General features: G+C 47.2%; 1 protein-coding gene across 2 annotated transcripts in view; it reads left to right on the forward strand.

The window, feature by feature from the left end:
- The window catches only part of INSR (insulin receptor), a 125377-nt gene that overhangs the window by 60760 nt on the left and 44162 nt on the right, over positions 1–20455 (forward strand). For both annotated transcript variants that reach the window (XM_082650447.1, XM_082650448.1), the window contains exon 3: positions 15925–16246. In XM_082650447.1, coding sequence (XP_082506573.1) covers positions 15925–16246 — 322 coding nt within the window. The remainder of the gene's footprint in view (positions 1–15924; positions 16247–20455) is intronic.

Consider the following 20455-nt stretch of genomic DNA (forward strand, 5'->3'; position numbering starts at 1 on the left):
AAACATGTATTTATTTATTTATTTTTGGCTGCGTTGGGTCTTCGCTGCGGCGCGCGGGCTTCTTCTAGTTGTGCTGAGCGGGGGCTGCTCTTCGTTGAGGTGCGCGGGCTTCTCATTGCGGTGGCTTCTCGTGTTGCCGAGCACGGGCTCTAGGCGCAAGGGCCTCAGTAGTTGTGGCACATGGGCTTCAGTAGTTGTGGCTCGCTAGGTCTAGAGCGCAGGCTCAGTAGCTGTGGCGCACGGGCTTAGTTGCTCCGCGGCATGTGGGATCTTCCCTGACCAGGGCTTGAACCCCTGTCCCCTGCATTGGCAGGCGGATTCTCAACCACTGCGCCACCAGAGAAGTCCCCCTGTGCACTTCTTTTAGGCTATTTCCTTTTGAGGAAGAGGGCGGTGTTGGGTTGATGGGAATGTGCAGAGACTGTGGGTTCAGGTCCCGATGGACATACGGAAGTGTCCAGCTGGGACCTTTCTGTGCTCAGTCGTGGGAGTCCTGGAGGGCAGGGACAGCCCATTCTTTGCTGCCTCCCATGCCTGGCACAGAACAGGTATATATTTGCATTCGTTGAATTGGACGGAGCACAGCCACGAGCTGGATTTGCAGGATCAGCCGTCAGTCCAGGGTCACCCGCGAAACCATGTCTCAGTCTGTCCCTCCTCCCATACCTGGCAGATTTGTGGAGCGACATGCAGAAGTGAGGATGAACACAGTTTCCCCAAGAACACCTCAAGGGGAAGGAAACAAATGTTTCTGGGGGCACGCTTTCAATTTGGTCATTTAGGGCTTCCATGGTGGCGCAGTGGTTGAGGGTCTGCCTGCCGATGCAGGGGACACGGGTTCATGCCCCGGTCCGGGAAGATCCCACATGCCGCGGAGCGGCTGGGCCCGTGAGCCATGGCCGCTGAGCCTGCGCGTCCGGAGCTTGTGCTCCGCAACGGGAGAGGCCACAACAGTGAGAGGCCCGCGTACCACAAACTTCCCCATAGGATGTTGGACACTGTTATGGAGGAGACTGAGAAAGGAGATGTCTGAAACTGTTGCTGCTGCTGATGACACCTTTGCAAACCCTGCAAGGGGCCAGATGCTGTGTCAGGCACATTTCAGGCATTATCCCATCTGATGCTCAGGACAGCCCAAGGTACTATTACTGTCCCCGTGTACACATGGGGAAACCAAGGCACAAAAAGTGGTGTCATGTGATGAGGAAATGGCTGCATCCACTCCAAACCCAGGTCTGCCTGGCTTCATAATTCTTTGCGCTCCACCCGTGAGTGATTTGAAGCTGTGGATCCCAGGTGTGACGGGTGAGCCTCGAGAGAGCCCGTTTGGACGATCTGAGCCCATCACACCTTCCCCATCCCAGGCCTGGAGGCCGAGGGACCGGGAAGCATGGTTGACTGTCCGTCTGTCCATCAACTTGATCACATGGCAAAGATGGAGGGGAAAACTGGCGTGACTAAGGTAAGGCAGAGGGTTCAGCCAGTAGATGGCATTTGGCTCTCTGGCTGTTCAAGGCAAGAAAGAAACTCTTTTAGCTTTTACAGAATAACCATCTGAGGAAATGAACAGGTTAGGCCTGTTACAGCCCCACTGTGAACTTGCTTGGAGTATGATTTGTAACAAAATGTTCTTGATTTGTAACTAAATGTTCTTGTGCTGGTGCACCGATTTCTGTCTCCCCAGGAGGCGGTGGAACTGTGTCTGTTCTATTCACCGGTTTGTGTTCAGCGCCCAGGGTGGTGCCCTGCCACTCAGTAGGAGCTCAGAGCTGTTGATTGAGGGACCGAGAAGGAAGATGGTGATGGGATTGGCAACAGGGTGTGTTTTGCTGCCTAGTCAACGTTTTAATTAAGAAACTAAAAGTTAGTAGTCAGAGAACCTGTCTGTAGGGGGTCAAAAGGGTTTCTGGGGCACCTCCATGGTGCAGAAGACATCCACCTGTGAATAAATACTGGCGGGAGAGTGAGGGAGTGGCTATTGTGGATTCGAGTGGGGAAAGAAAATTCCTCCATGATCGTAGTATGCATGTAAAAGAGGCGGTTTTTTTTTGTTTTTTTTTTGAGGTACGCGGGCCTCTCACTGTTGTGGCCTCTCCCGTTGCGGAGCACAGGCTCCGGACGCGCAGGCTCAGCGGCCATGGCTCACGGGCCGAGCCGCTCCGCGACATGTGGGATCCTCCCGGACCAGGGCACGAACCCGCGTCCCCTGCATCGGCAGGCGGACTCTCAACCACTGCGCCACCAGGGAAGCCCAGAGAGGCGTTTTTTACCAGTAAGCTTTCTCGCCATCAGGTGACTTGGTTTGGGAGTTGAAATGCCATCCATCTTTCTTAGAACTTTCTTAGATGATACCTTGCATTCAGTCGGATGGGAAAGCATTCGCACAGCTTTAATTTCCTTCATGCATTTCTCCCAAGTGTGTGCTGGGGCTTGGCATCGTAGATAGAAGCAGAGCCAGGAAGTTCCAGGTGTACGGGGTGTTTACTCAGGTAGATGGAGGGCTGCAAAGTGGATCCAAAGACCCAGTAAAAGTCTGAGGATCCAGTGGCAAAGGGACAAACACATTCTTTTCTTAAGTCGAAATAAACATGGGCAGCAAATGGGTACCCCCACCCCCATCAGAGAACTCCATCTTTTTCTAGTAGAATAGCAGTGTCTGAAGTGTACACACTGGAGTGTCCCAAGAACAGCCACGGGGCTCCTGGAATGGACACGCCACACCAAGCTTCTCATTTCTCCTAGATGGAAAAAGAAGGCAGCCAGACTGGCTTTAGGAACCAACTCAATAAGGAAATAAGCCGAACGTTGTCTCTTTTTGGTCACGATGGAATTTAAAATAGGTGTTTTTTTCATTCTGATGATTCCATCTCATGGTGTCTCCACAGAGAGGCAGTACATTCTACTGTTTATTTTTGTCCTTTAGGAGTTGAGGAAATGTTCTCCATTCCCTGTCACTGTGCCTAAACTCTGCCAGCCTGTGGGTGTAGCAGCTTCAGGGAAACTGGCTTCTGTCGACATGTACACTATTCAAGACCACCGTGTACTTGTTATGAGAAGCCATCAGTCATGTGAGTGGACCTTTTTATGGTTGAGATTGTCCCCAGGGAAACCCTTCTTGCAATGCAGACCTTCCACAGAGACAGATTTCAGACTCTGACATTTCCCATTCCCACTCCCTTGTTCCCATGGAGGCTGTGGTTCTCTCTCTCTCTCTCTCAACTCTCCCCACTAGAATATGGTTATACCTATTAACACAACATTGTAAATCAACTATACTTCAATTAAGAAAAAAAGAAAATGGTTATACCTAATTCCAAAAATGACACGGAAAATTTAAACCTGTGGGCAAATATGAACGAGGAAAATATGCAGAGAATTCAAGGCAGCAGGCATTATCCGGGAGGAAAGGGGAGAGAGGTTTTCCACTGGTGAAGGGACAGTCTTTAATGAGGGTAGAGTATTCATAGAACCAACTTTAGAGAACAAATTGTAGGAAATACAAGGAGAATTAAGAAACCTCAGGGGAGGGACCTCCCTGGTGGTGCAGTGGTTAAGAATCTGCCTGCCAATGCAGGGGACACAGGTTCGAGCCCTGGTCTGGGAAGATCCCACGTGCAGTGGAGCAACTAAGCCTGTGCGCCACAACTACTGAGCCCACGTGCCACAACTACTGAGCCTGTGCTCCACCAGAGAGAAGCCACCACAATGAGAAGCCCACGCACCTCAATGAAGAGGAGCCACCACAATGAGAAGACTGCGCACCGCAATGAAGAATAGACCTTGCCCGCCACGACTAGAGAAAGCCCGCACACAGCAACGAAGACCCAATGCAACCAAAAATAAATTAAAAAAAAAAAAGAAACCTCAGGGGAGTCACAAACATAGCCTTGATTATGTAGATAAACCTCAATTAGGCAACAAGGAGTTTGAATAATACCGTTAATAAGATCGTGGTAAAAGATATGGGCTGAACTTTGTATTCTGCAAACAATACACATTTTAAAGTGCTCTTGGAATATTTAGAAAAACTAATCATCTGTTAAATCTCAAATAAAAACAAAAACAAAAAAAATGAAACCCAACGCATTCCAAAAAGCAGACGTTGAACTGCCTAATCTCTGGCTGCAAGTACACGTAACTGGAAATTAATTTTTAAAAGCTTAACCAAACAAGCATGCAAGACAAACTCCCGCCATGTGATAATTAAAAACAAAACACAACTCTTAACTTTGGTCAAAGGTGGATCTCAGCACTGCAAGGATAGATGCTTTAGAAGACTGGGGAGATGTGAATGCAGACTTAAATAATTATATAGAGAAATCACAAAAATGAGACAACGAATAATGAAACAAATCTACACAGGAAGAAGGAAATAATAAATTAGCAGGGACTAACTGATTAGAAAAAAAACAGAACTGACAAGTTCAAGGGCTGGAGCTTTTAGAGCTGCAATGTGCAATAGGGTAGCCATTAGCCACAGGAAAATTAATTCAGTTTCTCAGTCACACTAGCCAATTTCCAACACCCAGTGTCTACATGTGGCTAGCGACTACTATCTGCACAGCACAGATACAGAACTTTTCTGTCAATGCAGACTGTTTATTGGACAGTGCTGTTTTAGCAGGAAGACTCTGTATATAGAGAGTTACACTATATATATAGTGTAACTAAGAAAAAAAAAGGATGTGGGAAGAACAAGTACATAAAATAAAGAAGGAAAATGGAAATGTAACTTAAAATCCATGAAAAAATTATAAAGCCAGCTCTGGTAATAAATAATTGGGGGAATATTATTAAAATAACTTCATTTACTGGTTTAAGTGCTTATTTTATTTAGGTTAATCATTTCCTTTTGCAAGAAATTAAGGCTCTGAATTTGCCCCTGAGAACAGCTATGCCCACATCTCATAAGTTGTGCTCTCTTGCCATTAATTTCTAAATCCTGTAAAAGTTACATTGGCTCAAGAAGTAGAAAACACAAGTAGGCTAAAACTTAACAACTTTTTAAAAAAAATTAGAAATTTTTAAAATAATTAATTAATTATTGGCTGCATTGGGTCTTCATTGCTGCGCGTGGGCTTTCTCTAGTTGCGGTGAGCGGGGTCTACTCTTTGTTGCGGTGTGCAGGCTTCTCATTGTGGTGGCTTCTCTTTGTTGCAGAGCATGAGCTCTAGGCACGTGGGCTTCAGTAGTTGTGGCATGTGGGCTCAGTAGTTGTGGCTCGTGGGCTCTAGAGTGCAGGCTCAGTAGTTGTGGTGCATGGGCTTGTTGCTCTGTGGCATGTGGGATCTTCCCGGACCAGGGCTCGAACCCGTGTCCCCTGTATTGGCAGGCAGATTCCCAACCACTGTGCCACCAAGGAAGCCCTTAAAACTCAACAACTTTTAAGAAGTCATTGCTACAGTTAATTGCCTAAAATGCGTATGTATTACATACATAAATGAGGGGTAAGTTCTAAAATGTCCACAACAAACAAGGACCCAGGCACTTTAGCAAGAGTGGTTTTCAGGAGCAGGCTGGGGTTGTTTGAGGTGTGACTTAGCAACTGCAAACAATCAATCATTTGCAGAAGTCCTGACATCCTGAACTCCACACCTCAAACTCAGATGGTCCAAGTTTGAGCACCTAGTTTTTCTTCTTAGTTCGTCTTGTGTACCTGCCCAAGGTGGAAACTTGGGAGTCATCCATGTGATAAGTCCTGATGACTCCACCTCCCCGATGGCTTCAGAAGCCAGCCTATTCCTCCCTGTTCCCTTTTGCCTTCTTCAGCCACCCACCAGAGAGCCAGAAAATTGGCCCCAAATGTGGATCTGGTGGTGCCTTTTCTGGTTGAAGCCCTTCTTTGGCTCCTCCTGTGATGCAAAGTCCAAGCCCCTCGGCTCCCTAACCGTCCTGCCTGGCCTGATGTCCCATACCTTTTCCTCTGTACTTTGCCCTTCATCAACTCTGAACTGTTTATAGTAAAAGGCAGCCCTGATGATTCACACATTTGCATGTACTGTCCCTCTCCTGCTGGGATAAAGCCAGTCACCTGATTCCCTCCACTCCCCCCCCCATGAGCTTCACTGTGCTCCTGCTGTGTGTGCCTGGCACTGGGATGCAGTAAGAAGACAGACGCAGTAATAAGCTTCCCCTTCATGGGCCCTACCTGTCTGTCTCTTTTGTGCATCCTGGGAGAGTAGAGTCAAGGTCACCATCCCTTTCTGAATCCCAATGCCAGGAAGGTGCCAAATCCAGGTGGGTCAGAGTGGGAAACACTGAATGAAACCCACAGTGTCACAAGTCCCTGATGCCACACGCCGTCCCAGTCTCCCTGGGAGAGCTGGGTTCCAGTTTGGCCCTGCTGCTTGCTAGCTGAGCTGGCATTAGCAAAGCCGCCTTCTGTGCTTAAGTTTCTCCATCTGTAATGGAGATGGTTGTTTGAATAATAGGGTTAATAAAAGCTTATTAACCGATATGGGTTGAATGTTGTATTCTGCAAACGGAATACACATTTTAAAGTGTATTCACGTGGAATGGGGTGGGGGGCATTAGTGAATGCCCATTTGCTGCTTCGGTCTCCTAGAATTGCAAGTATAGGTGGACATCTTCAAACGCTGGGGGAACAGTGGCCGGAGGGCACCCCGAAAAGAAACCTTGTAAGTTTTATTAAGAATGTAATTTATGAGTATGGTCCTTGGTATTCCGGGCGAGTGAGGGGTCGAAACCTTGTGGGTAGGGTCCGACAGAGTGGGACTCTCCCCTTGCCACGCCCCCCTCACCCCCAATTTGGGAGACTGTGCTGTGCGACCCCCGGCGAGCCGCTGCCCCTCTATGGGCCCCTCTCGAGTGAGGCCTGGGGCCAGGGCCCCCCTCGGCCATCCCAGGCGCTGCCTGCCACGCGGTGACCCGATCTCCCGGGCACAAGCCCAGCTCCGCGCGCGGCCCAAGCCACCCGGTGGCTGCTTGAGGCGGCCCGCACACTCGGTTTCACCTTTTCTTTAACTTTATCCAAAGTTCCATCCTCTGCAGACCCGCCCTTCAAGGTCTGCACCCTCGAGAGGCCCTCCCGGAGCCCCCAGCGCGGACCGCCCGGCGGCGGTGACTGCCGGAGCGCCAGTCGGACGAGCGGAGCCCCGAGCGCCCGGGGGCGGGGCCAGCGCCCCGGCAGCACGCCCGCCCATTGGTTGAGCGCGAGGGCGGTGCTGCGGCCGCCGTCACTGCCTGGCCTGGATTCCCAGGAGCGGAGTGCGCCTCGGGCTTTGTGCTTCGCGGCCGCCACTAGCTCGCGGGGGCGGGGCTTCTCCTGCCCAGCGTCCGCCCCTCCTGAACACACACATAGATGCCTGGAACCAACCAATCCTGAGGCTGCCTTAGCGGGGAGGCCCCCACCCCGTCGGGGCTCCGCCTCCTTTCTGGCCTGCATACGCCGTATTTCTCCGAAGAACTCCGCCACTCGATTCCAAACGCATCTCGGAAGCGAATCTACTCGCGCCCGCGGGGGTGGCATTGTCTGGGGAGGAAAGGGGGAGCTTCCTAGCTTCAAGGACGCGACCTCCTGCGGTCGCCGCTTCTCAGGGAGCGCATACCCGAAAGGGCGTTTGTTGACCACCCAGCCGTCAAAAGTTCACCTAGCGCTCCCCCCGCCCAATCCCACCATTAAATCAACTAGATTCCAAGGGGAGGAATTTCCCGACTAAGTGCTGCCCGCGCCCCGGGGCTCCGGGGATTCGAACCTCGTCTGTCAGGGTCTGGGGCGGGCGCGGCAGAGAAAGGCTTAGGATGGAAACAAAGTAAATTACTCTATGGAGTTTATAATATTCACACTTTCAGGGAGAGCCACGAGGCCCTGTGGTTAATGTGTCTGCAGGCCCATGACGCAACTGTTCCGTTTGGAAATTTCTGGAAAGCAGTAATTTTTGGAATAATAAATCTTTTTTTTTTAACCACGGGCTTTGGAAAGGAATGTAGCAAGATGTTATTAACATATGTCGTGCTATGGAAACATTTAAAAGGGGTTTTTTAAAAAAAGTTTTTGTTTTGTTTTTACCATATATCTACTTAACTGAGAAAAACCAAATTGATTTGAACTTAAAAAGGCAAAGAAACCAAAAGTGGCTATATTTTTATAAGCATGTTATTTACCGCAGGGCCTTTGTTTTCTCCCAGTATTGCAGCTTTTAACCTTGCTTGGTTATAAATTGGTAACGTTTAATTTTGATGTAGTTTGCAAGTTGACAGAAAACTTGCAAGAATTGTATCTAAATTCACTAGTTTTACCCCATTTGTTTTATTATCTCTCTGATATATTTATGTACACATTATAAACATATTAATTTTTTCCCCCCTGAATCATCGGAGAGTCAGATGCACGCATCTGGTGTTCCTTTGCCTTTAATTCTTCGGGGGTATTTTCTAAGAACAAGAAAATGCTCTTACACGACCTCCCTATGGTGCTTAAAAACAGGGCATTAACACCGACAAAGTATTTGAATCCACAGTCTGTTATAGAAATCTCATCTGTTGTCCCAGTGTTGTCTATCATCAATAATATTTCTACCTGGTCTGGATTCCAACCTCGGAGCACACTTGGTGTTTAGTTGCTTTGACTGTTGATTTTGTACTAAGGCAAAAAAAGATCTTAAGAGAAACTTTGTAAAGCTCTCGTTGATGCCTGGTGGCTATTCTGACACAGTCACTACAGGAATATTTGGGGGTAGAATGGTATAATGGATCAAAAACATTTCTTAATCATCTAGCAGAGTTTCTAAAAATGTATTTTTAGTTTTCAAATTTTTATTGAAGTACAGTTATTTACAGTGTTGTGTTAGTTTCAAGTGTACAGCAAAGTGATTCAGTTATATTAAAAATGTATTTTTAAATAGAGGTCAGTTATAGAAGGGCGTACACATACATAGGAAAAAATTAAAAAACTTGTGCTGACATGCAAGGATGTTGCTACCCACCCTCCACTTCATCCACATTCCCCTCCCCACAGGCAGTCACGGGGCACATTTCTTGTGTCCCTTCCAGACGGACATATGTCCTATTTGTCCTTTTCTTTCCCCCTCATTTTAAGATGTAATTTCCGTAGAGCAGAGTTCACCCGTTTTGGTGTAATGTTCTGTGAGTTTTCACTGATTATATAGTCATGTAACCACTTCCACAGTCAAGATACGGAATCGTTCCATCATCTTCCAAATTTCTGTGTGTCATTTGCAGTTCCAGCCCCTGGTTACCACTAATGGATTCACTGTCCCTAGAGTTTTGCTTTTTCCAGGATGTCATATAAAATGGGATCCTAGAATGTGTAGCTTTGGAGACCGGCTTCTTACACTCAATGCCCTGCATTTGAAATTCATCCCTGTGTTGTGGAAATCGGCCCTTCATTCTAGTTTGACGGCTCCCTAGAGTTTGTGGCATGGAGATACAATGTTTATCCATTCCCCAGTTGAGGGATATTTAGTTTATTTCCAGTTTGGGGTGATTACAAATGTAGCCACTGTAAACATTCAAATACAGGTCTTTGTGTGTGCATAAGTGTTTTGTTCTTCGCTTCACCCGGGTAAAGCCCTAGGTTCTGTGGTAAAGATCAGAAGTATATGTTTAAGGTTATAAGAAACGACCAAACTGTCTCCCACACTAGCTGTCCATTTTGTATTCCCACAATGTACATCTCTTTCCTTTTTCCACGAACAAGCTATGTGCTTTCGACACTTTTTTCCCCTTAATGCTATCTTGGAAGTGACTCCAACATCAAAATACATAGAGCCACTTCCATTTTCACAGCTGCGTACTATTCTACTTCCTTGATCCACATTAATTTATTTACACGGTCTCCTGCTTTGGACTTTTACATCGTTTACAGGCTTTTGCAGTTATAAACCCCAATGGTGAATGTCCTGTAGGGTAAAGAATATCCTTGTCTAGGTGTCTAAGTGCACATATGGTCCTTGTCTGCAGGATAATTCCTAGCAGTAGAAATACTGAGGTCAAATTGCACCTGTCTCCTTTGCTTTATACCACATCTCTTAAACCAGTTGGCATTTCTGTAGATCTCTCTCTGGGGAAAGCATCATTTGGTGAAGAACCTTCCACTTATTTCAGAGGGTCCAACCAGAGGACGCTGACTCTGTTCCCTCCTTCCCGCTCTGCCGGTCTGCTTAGAGTTCAGTTTTCAATCTTCTCAGCGGGGTGTAGTGAAAAAGCCACTTGAGGGTAGTGGCTGCTTCTGCTAGTGGAACTGGAGACCAGGGGCTTTTGGAAACTTTAGGGGAGAATTGGGAGGAAATTGAGGCCAGCAGCCCACGGCAGCTTGGGTGGGGTGTGGGGGATGGGAGAGGGATGAACAAGGAACTTGTGTGTTTGGAGGAGGGAGGTCTGGGCGTGTGGACGTTGCATACACACACATCACGTACCTGTCCTGGGAAGGTCCATAGCTCCCGGACTGCTGGGCATTATCTTGAGAAGGCTGCCATCGTCTCTGGCAGAAACAGCCTGGGTGTGGTGGCCCTCTGAGCCAGGGCTGCTGGGACTGTGGCTGTGGCTCATTTGGTGTCTATAAAAGGGCAGGGCAAGGTGCACAGGGAGAGGAGAGTCAGACGCCTCCTCCATTTTCATCTTGCCAGATGTGTGGTTTTCATAATTCAACCTGGGTGGGGGACACCCACAGTGGCATTTCTATTAAATAAGATAAAGTACTTGGAAACGGAATGGGAGACACCCAGAGCAGACTTATCATTATCAAAGTATAGTCTTCAAAAGTTAAAATACACAACTCTTATGCAAAGAAAAAAAAAAGCACAAAAAAAAGCACCTGTCAACACTTTTAACCCTTTAGTGAGGGCACCGGCTGGATGGTAAAGCCAAAACATGTATAGTCACTGAACTAGGATTGCAAAGTTAGATATGGGGACACTTAATGTCCCAGGGGCAATAAACCTGTCATTTTTGGAGGTTATTTCTTCTATGGGATAAAAAATGATTTACAACATATCCATCTATAAGTTGACATCTGACTTCCTGGAGTTGAGGTGCTAATAGAAATAGTGAATCAGGGACTTCCTTGGTGGTGCAGTGGTTAAGACTCCACGCTCCCAAGGCAGGGGGCCCAGGTTCAATCCCTGGTCAGGGAACTAGATCCCACATGCGTGCCGCAGCAAGAGTTCGCATGCTGCAACTAAGGAGCCCTCGAGCTTCAACTAAGGAGCCTGCCTGCGGCAAATAAGACCCAGCACAACCAAATAAATAAATAAATATTAAAAAAAAAAAACTAATCAATCACAGGTAAGTTTCACTGTATTGAAACTTACCTCTGATCATTTGCCTGGGTTGGCAAATGATCCAGCCCATTGCTTGCTTTTGTAAATAAAGTTTTATTGGACACAATGCGTTTGTCCCCATAAGCCTTCTCTGGGCTGTTTTCACGCCACAGCGGCAGAGTGGACTAGTTGTGACACCGAACATAAGCCCCGAACATAGGCTTTGTGACCCTCCATGGGAAAATGTTGCCAGCTCCTTTGCTGGAGAATGAAGTTGTTCTCAGATGGGCCTCTTAGGCAGGGCTCCAGAGGAAGATTGAATAGCCCTGTGGTTAACCTCTGGCCTTGTTTGTGAGTGTTGGATCGTTTTTCTTAGCATTGTCTAGGCCGGAAAGCTTATGTGTTTGGGAAGTTTTTGTGAGGTCTTTGCTGACACCTCTTTTGAACTTAAGGGCTGACCCTCAGATGCAGCGCCAGCCCAGGAAACAGGCCCTTTCCTGCTCGCACATGTGCTTTCCCAGAGGGTGGAGTCTTTGTGGGTCCTAAATAGTTGTCTGCTTTCTATATTGCTTCCTGCCATGGAGTTCCTTGGGTCCTCGTAGACAGATTATTAATGACAATGGAAATAATAATAATGCCCAGAGTAGCTAACTGATATCCAGCCTACACTGTGTCTATCAAAGAATCCAGTTCCTTACCCGCATCCCCTCTTTTAAGCGTGAGAAGGAGTTAAGGGTTTATCATCCCCATTTGACAGACAAGAAAACTGAGGCTGTCATGGATTCTTTAGAGAAAGCTTTGTGGCATGCCTGTGGGTGGAGAGCTGTATGCGTGTCACTCCTCCCCCTGACTGGGTGGACCCTGTGGATGGCCGTGTCCTTCTTGAGACCCAGGAATGTCGGGTTCATGCTGCATCTCAGCTGAGCAAGTCTTCTCTCCTCTGTGAAGTGACTTCCAGAGGGGAGGTCAGGGAAGGTCTTTCTAAGGGGTTGAGACCTGAAGGTTGAGAAGGAGCTAGTTATGGGAGGATAAGGGGAGGATGCTGCAGCCAGAGCAGCAGATGCAAAGGTCCTGTGGTAGGGCTGAGCCTGGGTGTGTGAGGGGCAGGAAGGATGCTGGAGTGGCGACTGCCTGGGTTTGGGAGAAGGACTCAGAGAGACTGCAGGCACTAGACCACATGAGACCTGTAGGCTTTGGCAAGGAGTTTCTTTCGCTAAGACTCTGCTGTCCAATACAAGAGCCAGTAGCCCCCCAAATTTTAAAATTAAAATGCAATGAAAAGTTTGGTTCCTCAGTAGAAGCTGGAACCTTCTACTGTGTAGTCTTGGTGGGAATGTAAAATGGTGCAGCCGCTGTGCAAAGTAGTAAGGTGGTTCCTCAAAAAATTAAAAGTAGTTTGGAAATTAATCCCTTGTCAGTCACATTGTTTGCAAATATTTTCTCCCATTTTGTAGGTTGTGTGTTCATTTTGTTTATGGTTTCCTTTGCTGTGCAAAAGCTTTTAAGTGTAATTAGGTCCCATTTGTTTATTTTTGTTTCATGACTCTCGGAGACGGATCCAAAACGATATTGCTGTGGTTTACGTCAATATTTTGTAATAACCTAAAAGGAAAAGTATCTGAAAAAGAATAGAAGTATATATATATAAAACTGAATCACTGTGCTGTACACCTGGAACTAACACAACATTGTACATCAACTATACTTCAATAAAAACATTAAAAATAAAAGTACCACATGATTCAACAATTCACTTCTGGGTATATACATAAAAGAACTGAAAGTAGAGTCTTGAAGAGATATTTGTTCACCCATTATCACAGCAGCATGATTCACAGTGAGCAAAAGGTCGAAGGAACCCTAGAGTCAACTGACAGATGAATGGATAAACAAAGTGTGGTATATACACACAATGAAATAGTACTACCCTTAAAAAGGAAGGAACCTTTTATTTTTTTTATGGCAAAACCAGCTCTATTTGTTAATCATGATTTGCACATTCCACATCTCTTATTCAATGACTCTTTTTTCCCCTTTGGATCATAACAAGCTTGGAGAGAATTAAAATTCCAGAAAATTTTGCCTAAGAACCTATACAAAGCTTGGATTCCCCCCCCCCTTTTTTTTTTTTTTTTTTTTTGGCGGTATGCGGGTCTCTCACTGTTGTGGCCTCTCCCGTTGTGGAGCACAGGCTCCGGACGCGCAGGCTCAGCGGCCATGGCTCACGGGCCCAGCCGCTCCACGGCATGTGGGATCTTCCCGGACCGGGGCACGAACCCGTGTCCCCTGCATCGGCAGGCGGACTCTCAACCACTGCGCCACCAGGGAAGCCCCGGATTCTCCCCTTTTTGACATACATGATTGATTTTCATTGTATAAATGTAAGCAGCTACAGTTATTCAAGCTAGCTCATCTTACTGTGTATAGATGTTTTCCTCCTTATCAAGATATAGTCAAGCACCCACTGGTGATGTTGTCAACAAGAATTCTGCCTTTGTTAAAAAGGAAGGAACTTCTGACACATGCTACAACATGGATGAACCTTGAGGACATGATGCTCAGTGAAATAAGCCAGACACGAAAGGACAAACACGATCTGATTCCACTCATAGCAGGTCCCTAGAAGAGTCAAATCCACAGAGACAGGAAGTAGATGGTGGGGGCCAGGGGCTGGGGAGTCAGTGTTTCACGGGGACAGAATTTCAGTTTGGGAAGATGAGAAAGTTCTGGAGATGGACCGTGGGGATGGTTGCACAACAATGTGAATGTCCTTAATGCCACCGAGTTGTGCGCTTAAAAATGGTTAAGATGGTCAGTTTTACGCCTATTTTGCTGCAATTATAAAAGTAATTGGTTCCTTGTTGCACTAACCACACTCCACAGCCGCGGGGAAGTGGCTACCGTGTTGGACAGTGCCAAGGGAGACCATTTCCATCATCACAGAAAGTTGCATCCAACAGCGATGCTCATGGGGGAGTATGGCTTCAGAAGCCTCGTCAGTTCCCTGGGTCTGGTTGGTGGGGTCCACGTGGGCCGGAATGTTCATTGCAGCAATCAAAGGGCCTGAGGATTTGGAGTGAAGAACACTCTCCAGCTTCCAAACCACGTTCCAAGGTGTGCACGGAGTGAGCAAAGAAGGCATCCAGGGAACAGGCTCTGCTGTGGCCGAGGTCTTTCCAGCCTCAGGGAAGCCATCGGTCCAGGGACAAATTTGCTGGCAGCCTGGAAAGGGAGGGCTGGTCATGGAAGCCCAGGTCAGATGCTGAGGGACCCATATTAAGGGGAATCAGGAAGTCATGAGTAGTGAGATATCGGGAGAGAGGGGATGTGTTCCAAGCTGCTGCAGGAAGCCAGGGAAGAGTCCAGCCTTCAGTGGACATGTTCGGTTGCATCAAATAAGAAACTCCAGCCGCAAAATCCACGCACAGCCTCTGCCCGCCATCCGCAGAGCCCCCTCCTTTCCCATTCATGATCTCCCGCAGGTCACAGCAGAAATGCCACCTCCTTACTTCCAGCACGGTGCCTGCTGTTTATGCAGTTATACTTTTAAATAATGAATATGTCTCCTCCATCGGACCATGTGGTCCCAAAGGCAGGGTCTGTGGCCACCATGTTCCTGCAGCAGCTGTAATATCTAGATCAGTGCAAGCAAATGTGTGTTGAAGCAATGAATGACCTTTGGGCCATTTGCTTAACCACCTTGTGCCTCAGTTTCCCCATTTGTAAAATGGAGATCATTATCTATTTATTTATTTTAAAGAGTTCTTATCTTAAAAATTTTTTTTTTAATTAATTAATTTATTTTTGGCTGCATCGGGTCTTCGTTGCTGTGCGTGGGCTTTCTCTAGTTGCGGTGAGCCAGGGCTACTCTTCATTGCGGTGTGCGGGCTTCTCACTGTCACAGCTGCTCTTGTTGTGGAGCACGGGCTCTAGGCATGTGGGCTCAGTAATTGTGGCGCACGGGCTTAGTTACTCCGCGGCATGTGGAATCTTCCCGGACCAGGGCTCAAACCCGTGTCCCCTGCATTGGCAGGCAGATTCTAAACCACTGCGCCACCAGGGAAGCCCCAGATATATCTATTTACACCAGTCCTGCAGCTGCGTGCTGGAGCTGGCTTGCTAAAGCCAATTGTGTAATTTTCAGGAAATCTGGTTCTTCAACAAGCTGTTGTTAAAATTTAAATGATATCAACTTACAATTAAACAAATTATGTTTAAAACAAAGGTAATAAATACTCCAAACTCACCACTTCCTAATCATCTCACTACATTTTCCTACGATTTATGCTTTTGAGGTTATTTGCTACTATTGCATCTATACCATAGATGTGCTATTTAATGCTGTGATACTGTGTATCTCTTACTGGCTCCACGTTCAGTAACTCTAGGTCGGGTAGCTTGAAAGGAACCGTAGTGGGAGTATTTACACCATGGAAATTGGCAAACGCTATAAGCAGAGCATCTCTGCCCCGCTCCCTGAAGAAGCTGTTAAGCATCTACAAGCACGTCACTGGCTTGGGGGCTGAAATGAGTTAATAGTTGTGCCTGGTACGTAGCAAGTGCTGCAGAAGTGAGCTGTTACTGTTATTATTTTGTTTGGCTTGCACTTCCTCATCCAGATTCGCTGTTGTGCAGACAGGAATTGGGCAAAGCCACTGACCAGCTGTTTTCTTTCTCTCTCCAGTGTGTCCGACCATCTGTAAGTCTCACGGCTGCACCGCTGAGGGTCTCTGTTGCCACAGTGAGTGCTTGGGCAACTGCTCTGAGCCTGACGACCCCACCAAGTGTGTGGCCTGTCGCAACTTCTACCTGGATGGCAGGTGCGTGGAGACCTGCCCGCCCCCCTACTACCACTTCCAAGACTGGCGCTGTGTGAACTTCAGCTTCTGCCAGGACCTGCACAACAAATGCAAGAACTCTCGGAGGCAGGGCTGCCACCAGTATGTCATTCACAATAACAAGTGCATCCCTGAGTGCCCCTCCGGGTACACGATGAATTCCAGCAAGTGAGTCCTGGGTACGGGTTCCGGGGTTGGGGGCAGGTGGTAAAGAGGGGAAGGGGCATGGGGTTGGTGTTGGTGATGCTGCCTATTAAAACTGTGTGGAAAACTAGAGTTAATTGACTGTGAGTGAGGAAGCTGCTGGTGATTAGTGACACGCGTGGGTCTCTCGGATGCCATCCCTGCTTCCTGGTTTTGGTGCTGGCCTTTGGAACAGGAGTCAACAAACTTTCTCTTGCAAAGGGCCAGAGGGTAAATATTTTCTGCATCTTGCATACCGAAAATGTAAAGCTTTCTATGCTTAGCATTGAAAATAGAAGTCTTGGGCTTCCCTGGTGGCGCAGTGGTTGAGAATCCGCCTGCCAATGCAGGGGACACGGGTTCGAGCCCTGGTCCGGGAAGATCCCACAGGCCGCGGAGCAGCTAAGCCCGTGCGCCACAACTACTGAGCCTGCGCTCTAGAGCCCGTGAGCCACCACTACTGAGCCCGCGAGCCACAACTACTGAAGCCCGCGTGCCACAGTTACTGAAGCCCGTGTGCCTAGAGCCCGTGCTCCGCAGCAAGAGAAGCCACCGCAAAGAGAAGCCCGCGCACCACAACGAAGAGTAGCGCCCGCTCACTGCAACCAGAGAAAAGCCCGTGTGCGGCAACAAAGACCCAACGCAGCCAGAAACAACAAATAAATACAATTAAAAAAAAAAAGAAAATAGAAGTTTTGGTTTTGTCTACAGCCCTTTAGATGGTCCGATTGTTCCCACTGATGTAGCTGCCTGATTCTCACAATCAAGATCAGAACTCAGATGTTTTCAATGTTTTCTCCAAGCTGGATCTGGGTGGTGTCCTGAGATTAACCTGGAGTGCCAGGAAGAGGGACTCAATTCTAGATTGTTCTCAAGGCTTTGTTGTCTTTTGAAGGACAATGCCATCAAACCATTTCCTACTATTTAGGTGAGAAAAAGCAAGGTTTTCTCTCCCCGACGGTGAGTCAGATTTCCTACCCACATCTCAGACTTTTTGTTCATGCTGTTAGCGTCTCAGATGAGCTATTTTGGTGTCTCAGGGCTGTAACTGAGTTTTAAAAACCTGTTTCCTGATTTTTATGTTGAGGGTCTGAAAAAAACAAACCAACCCACAAAACAACCCAAAAACAGGTCAGAAACAGACGTACGTCTAAGGGCCTTGAGCTGACCTGCATACGTAAAAAACCTTCCTCTTCAGACTTGAAAATGAGCCAAGTGAGCAGGTTCTGGTGGGAAATTTTATTTCCCTGAGTGGGGAGGGTGGGAAGGAAAACAATCTTTATTCCGGTTCCTAGGAGCCTCTCTTTGAGTGTTTGTGAAACCTGCAAGTACAGTATGTTTTGTTTTACTCATTTTTGATAAAACCTATCAAGTGGCTTTGTTGACCAAAAATAGGCTTCTATAAATCACCTTTGCATGCCAGACAGAGCTATTTTTTCTTCTTTGGGGCCAGTTTATCAGTAAGATTGGGAAAATTATCATATTCCTCTTGATTTATTTGTTTTTTTTTTTTCACGTTTGAGATAAAGCATGGATATTAACATCTTCCACTAAAAGACGTTGGCTTTAAAGTTTTTTTTTTTTTTTTTTGATCATAACAAAGATCTGAAAAATAGAACAGCTTCCTTTGATGTTTTGCGGATGCCGGTGACCCCAGGATTGAAGCCCCAGGAAATTGACAGCTTGTCCTGTGATGCTTGGGACGTTTACTGAGTGAAAGAGGGGATAGTGAGGGATGTTAATTATGACCCATCATGGCAGTATTTTACTTTGTAGGTTAAAAAAAAATTTCTTTTCCTTCTGAAGCTTTTATTTTATTTTGTGAAAGACTTCAGTGCTGTCGTGTTTTCTAATGTGGTTTGTTATTAAAAAGGGCCAGATATGTTTTCTTCCATTCTTTTGGCTTATCTGGGAACTAGTTCTTTTTTTTTTCTTTTAATATGTATTTATTTATTTACTTATTTGGCTGCACTGGGTCTTAGTTGTGGCATGCGGGATCCTTCAGTTGCGGCACACGGGATCTTCGCTGTGGCATGCGGCTCTTCTAGTTGCATCATGCGGGATCTAGTTCCTTGACGAGGGATCAAACCCAGACCCCCTGCACTGGGAGCATGGAGTCCCGACCACTGGACCGCCAGGGAAGTCCCTGGGAAGTAGTTCTTGATTATTAGAGCAGAGGTCTGGGAACCCATGTGGGTTCATTAAGAGGCGTCACCATCTATGGTCGTTCCCAGATACCTGGTGGGGTGCTCTTTAGTGAGATGAGGAGGATTAGATATTTGGGGTGCATGTTAAGGGTGTGGAGAATTCTCTGCCTCTTGATCTTCGCATGGCTGGTTTCTCCTTGTCATCCAGGTCACAGGCTTAAACGTCACTTCTTTTGAGACTCCTTCCCTGTATGACCTTCTTTCTGAACTAGCCATCTGGTTGCTCTTGGGCACAACACTCCATTTTAACTCTTTTCATGCTATTTACCACTAGCTGATATTTTAATTGTCAATTGATTAATCTTCCCCAACGAGACCATACGCTTCACAAGTGTATCAGCTAGCTTATGCTGTGTAACAAACCACCCCAGCACTTAGTGACTTAAAACAACACTCATGTATGATTTCTAAGGAGTCTGTGCATTGACTGGAGGGCTGGGTGAGCTCTGATGAGATGGGACAAGGTAACCTCTCATATCCTGCATGGGCAGTTGGGACCTCTCTCCGTGTGTAGCCAGGAAGGGCATGCTTTACTGGGTAAGCACTTCTTAAGCCACTGCTGTATCACATTTGCTAACCTCCCATTGGGAAAGCAATTCATATGGCCAAGCCCAGATTCCATGGATGAGAAGGCAGACTCCACTTCTTGGTGGGAAGGGCTGGAAAGAACGTGTGGATTTCCCACAGGGAAAGTAGGTTGTTTGTTCACTTCTGTGCGCCTGTGGTTTATAACTGCCATTGGCAAAGGGCCAGATAGTAAATATTTTCAGCTCTGAGGTCTGTATGGTTGCAGCTACTCTACTCTGGCCTTATAGAGTGATAGCAGCCATTGATGATAGTCAAACCAGTGGTTGTGGGTGTGTTCCAATATAGCTCTATTTACCACAACCAGTGGCCAGCTGGAGTTGGCCTGTGGGCTGTAGTTTGCTTGCCTTTGGCTTAGAGCATCATCTATCCCATGATAAATGCTCAGTGAATATTTGTAGAACCAACAAAAGAACCCAAACGTTTGGTCATTATTCTGTTTCCACCCCAGCTGCTCTGACACCAACTGGGTGTACTGCGATAGAGCTCAACCTCAACCACCTGGCTTAGCATCAGACCCACAGGTTAAAGCCTTGGTTCTCCATCAGACCCACTTTACTTCACATGCCAGCCACAATTTGGGGGTCCCCAGGTCACCCACACTTCTGATTGGCTGGCTATAAATTTTGAGGCTCCCATAAACCCCCTGGGTTCAATAATTTGCTAGGACCACTCACAGAGCTGAAAAAAAAAAGTCTATACTATTCTGTTGGTCCAAGCCTATTGATGGTAGCAGCTTGGGTTAGGGATGCTTGCAGTGCTTACCTGGGCATGCATCACTCATAGCGAACTCTACAGACACTCTCCCATTGGGGCCCCTATTTATGGCTGGGGCAGCTCTGAGGTTCCTATTATGATCCCAGGATGCACTTCAGTGAGAAACCATCAGGGACCCTCGAAGAACAAGATTTGTTACTCACAGGTCCTGGAGAGCCACACAGTAGAGTCGTGGGGAGCAGGGGTGGGGAGAGGGAGAGAGGGGAGAAAAAGAGTGGGAGGGAGGAAGGGAGAGAGAGAGAGGAATCCTTGGGGGGGGTCTGCTTTTATTAGGGTATGAGGGTGGGGTGTCTAGGGTTTTATGGGTTCACTCTATGGTGAATTTAAAGCTTAAGAGCAGGAATTAGGGTACAGGAAGGGGGAAGCAGGGTCAGTCAAGTGGTCAGTTATCTAGGTTCCCCAGGGCTTTCTGAAAGAGCCCCCTTCATGGGTGGGGGCAGCCTAATTCCTTATCTGGTTGTTTTGCTAGTGGCTGGGTCATAGACCTGGTGTTACATTTACTCAAGACAGATGTCTTTTTTTTTTTTGCGGTATGTGGGCCTCTCACTGTTGTGGCCTCTCGCGTTGCGGAGCACAGGCTCCGGACGCGCAGGCTCAGCGGCCATGGCTCACGGACCCAGCCGCT

This window comes from Grampus griseus, assembly GCF_964374135.1.
Source record: "Grampus griseus genome assembly, chromosome: 3".
Taxonomy (NCBI): domain Eukaryota; kingdom Metazoa; phylum Chordata; class Mammalia; order Artiodactyla; family Delphinidae; genus Grampus; species Grampus griseus.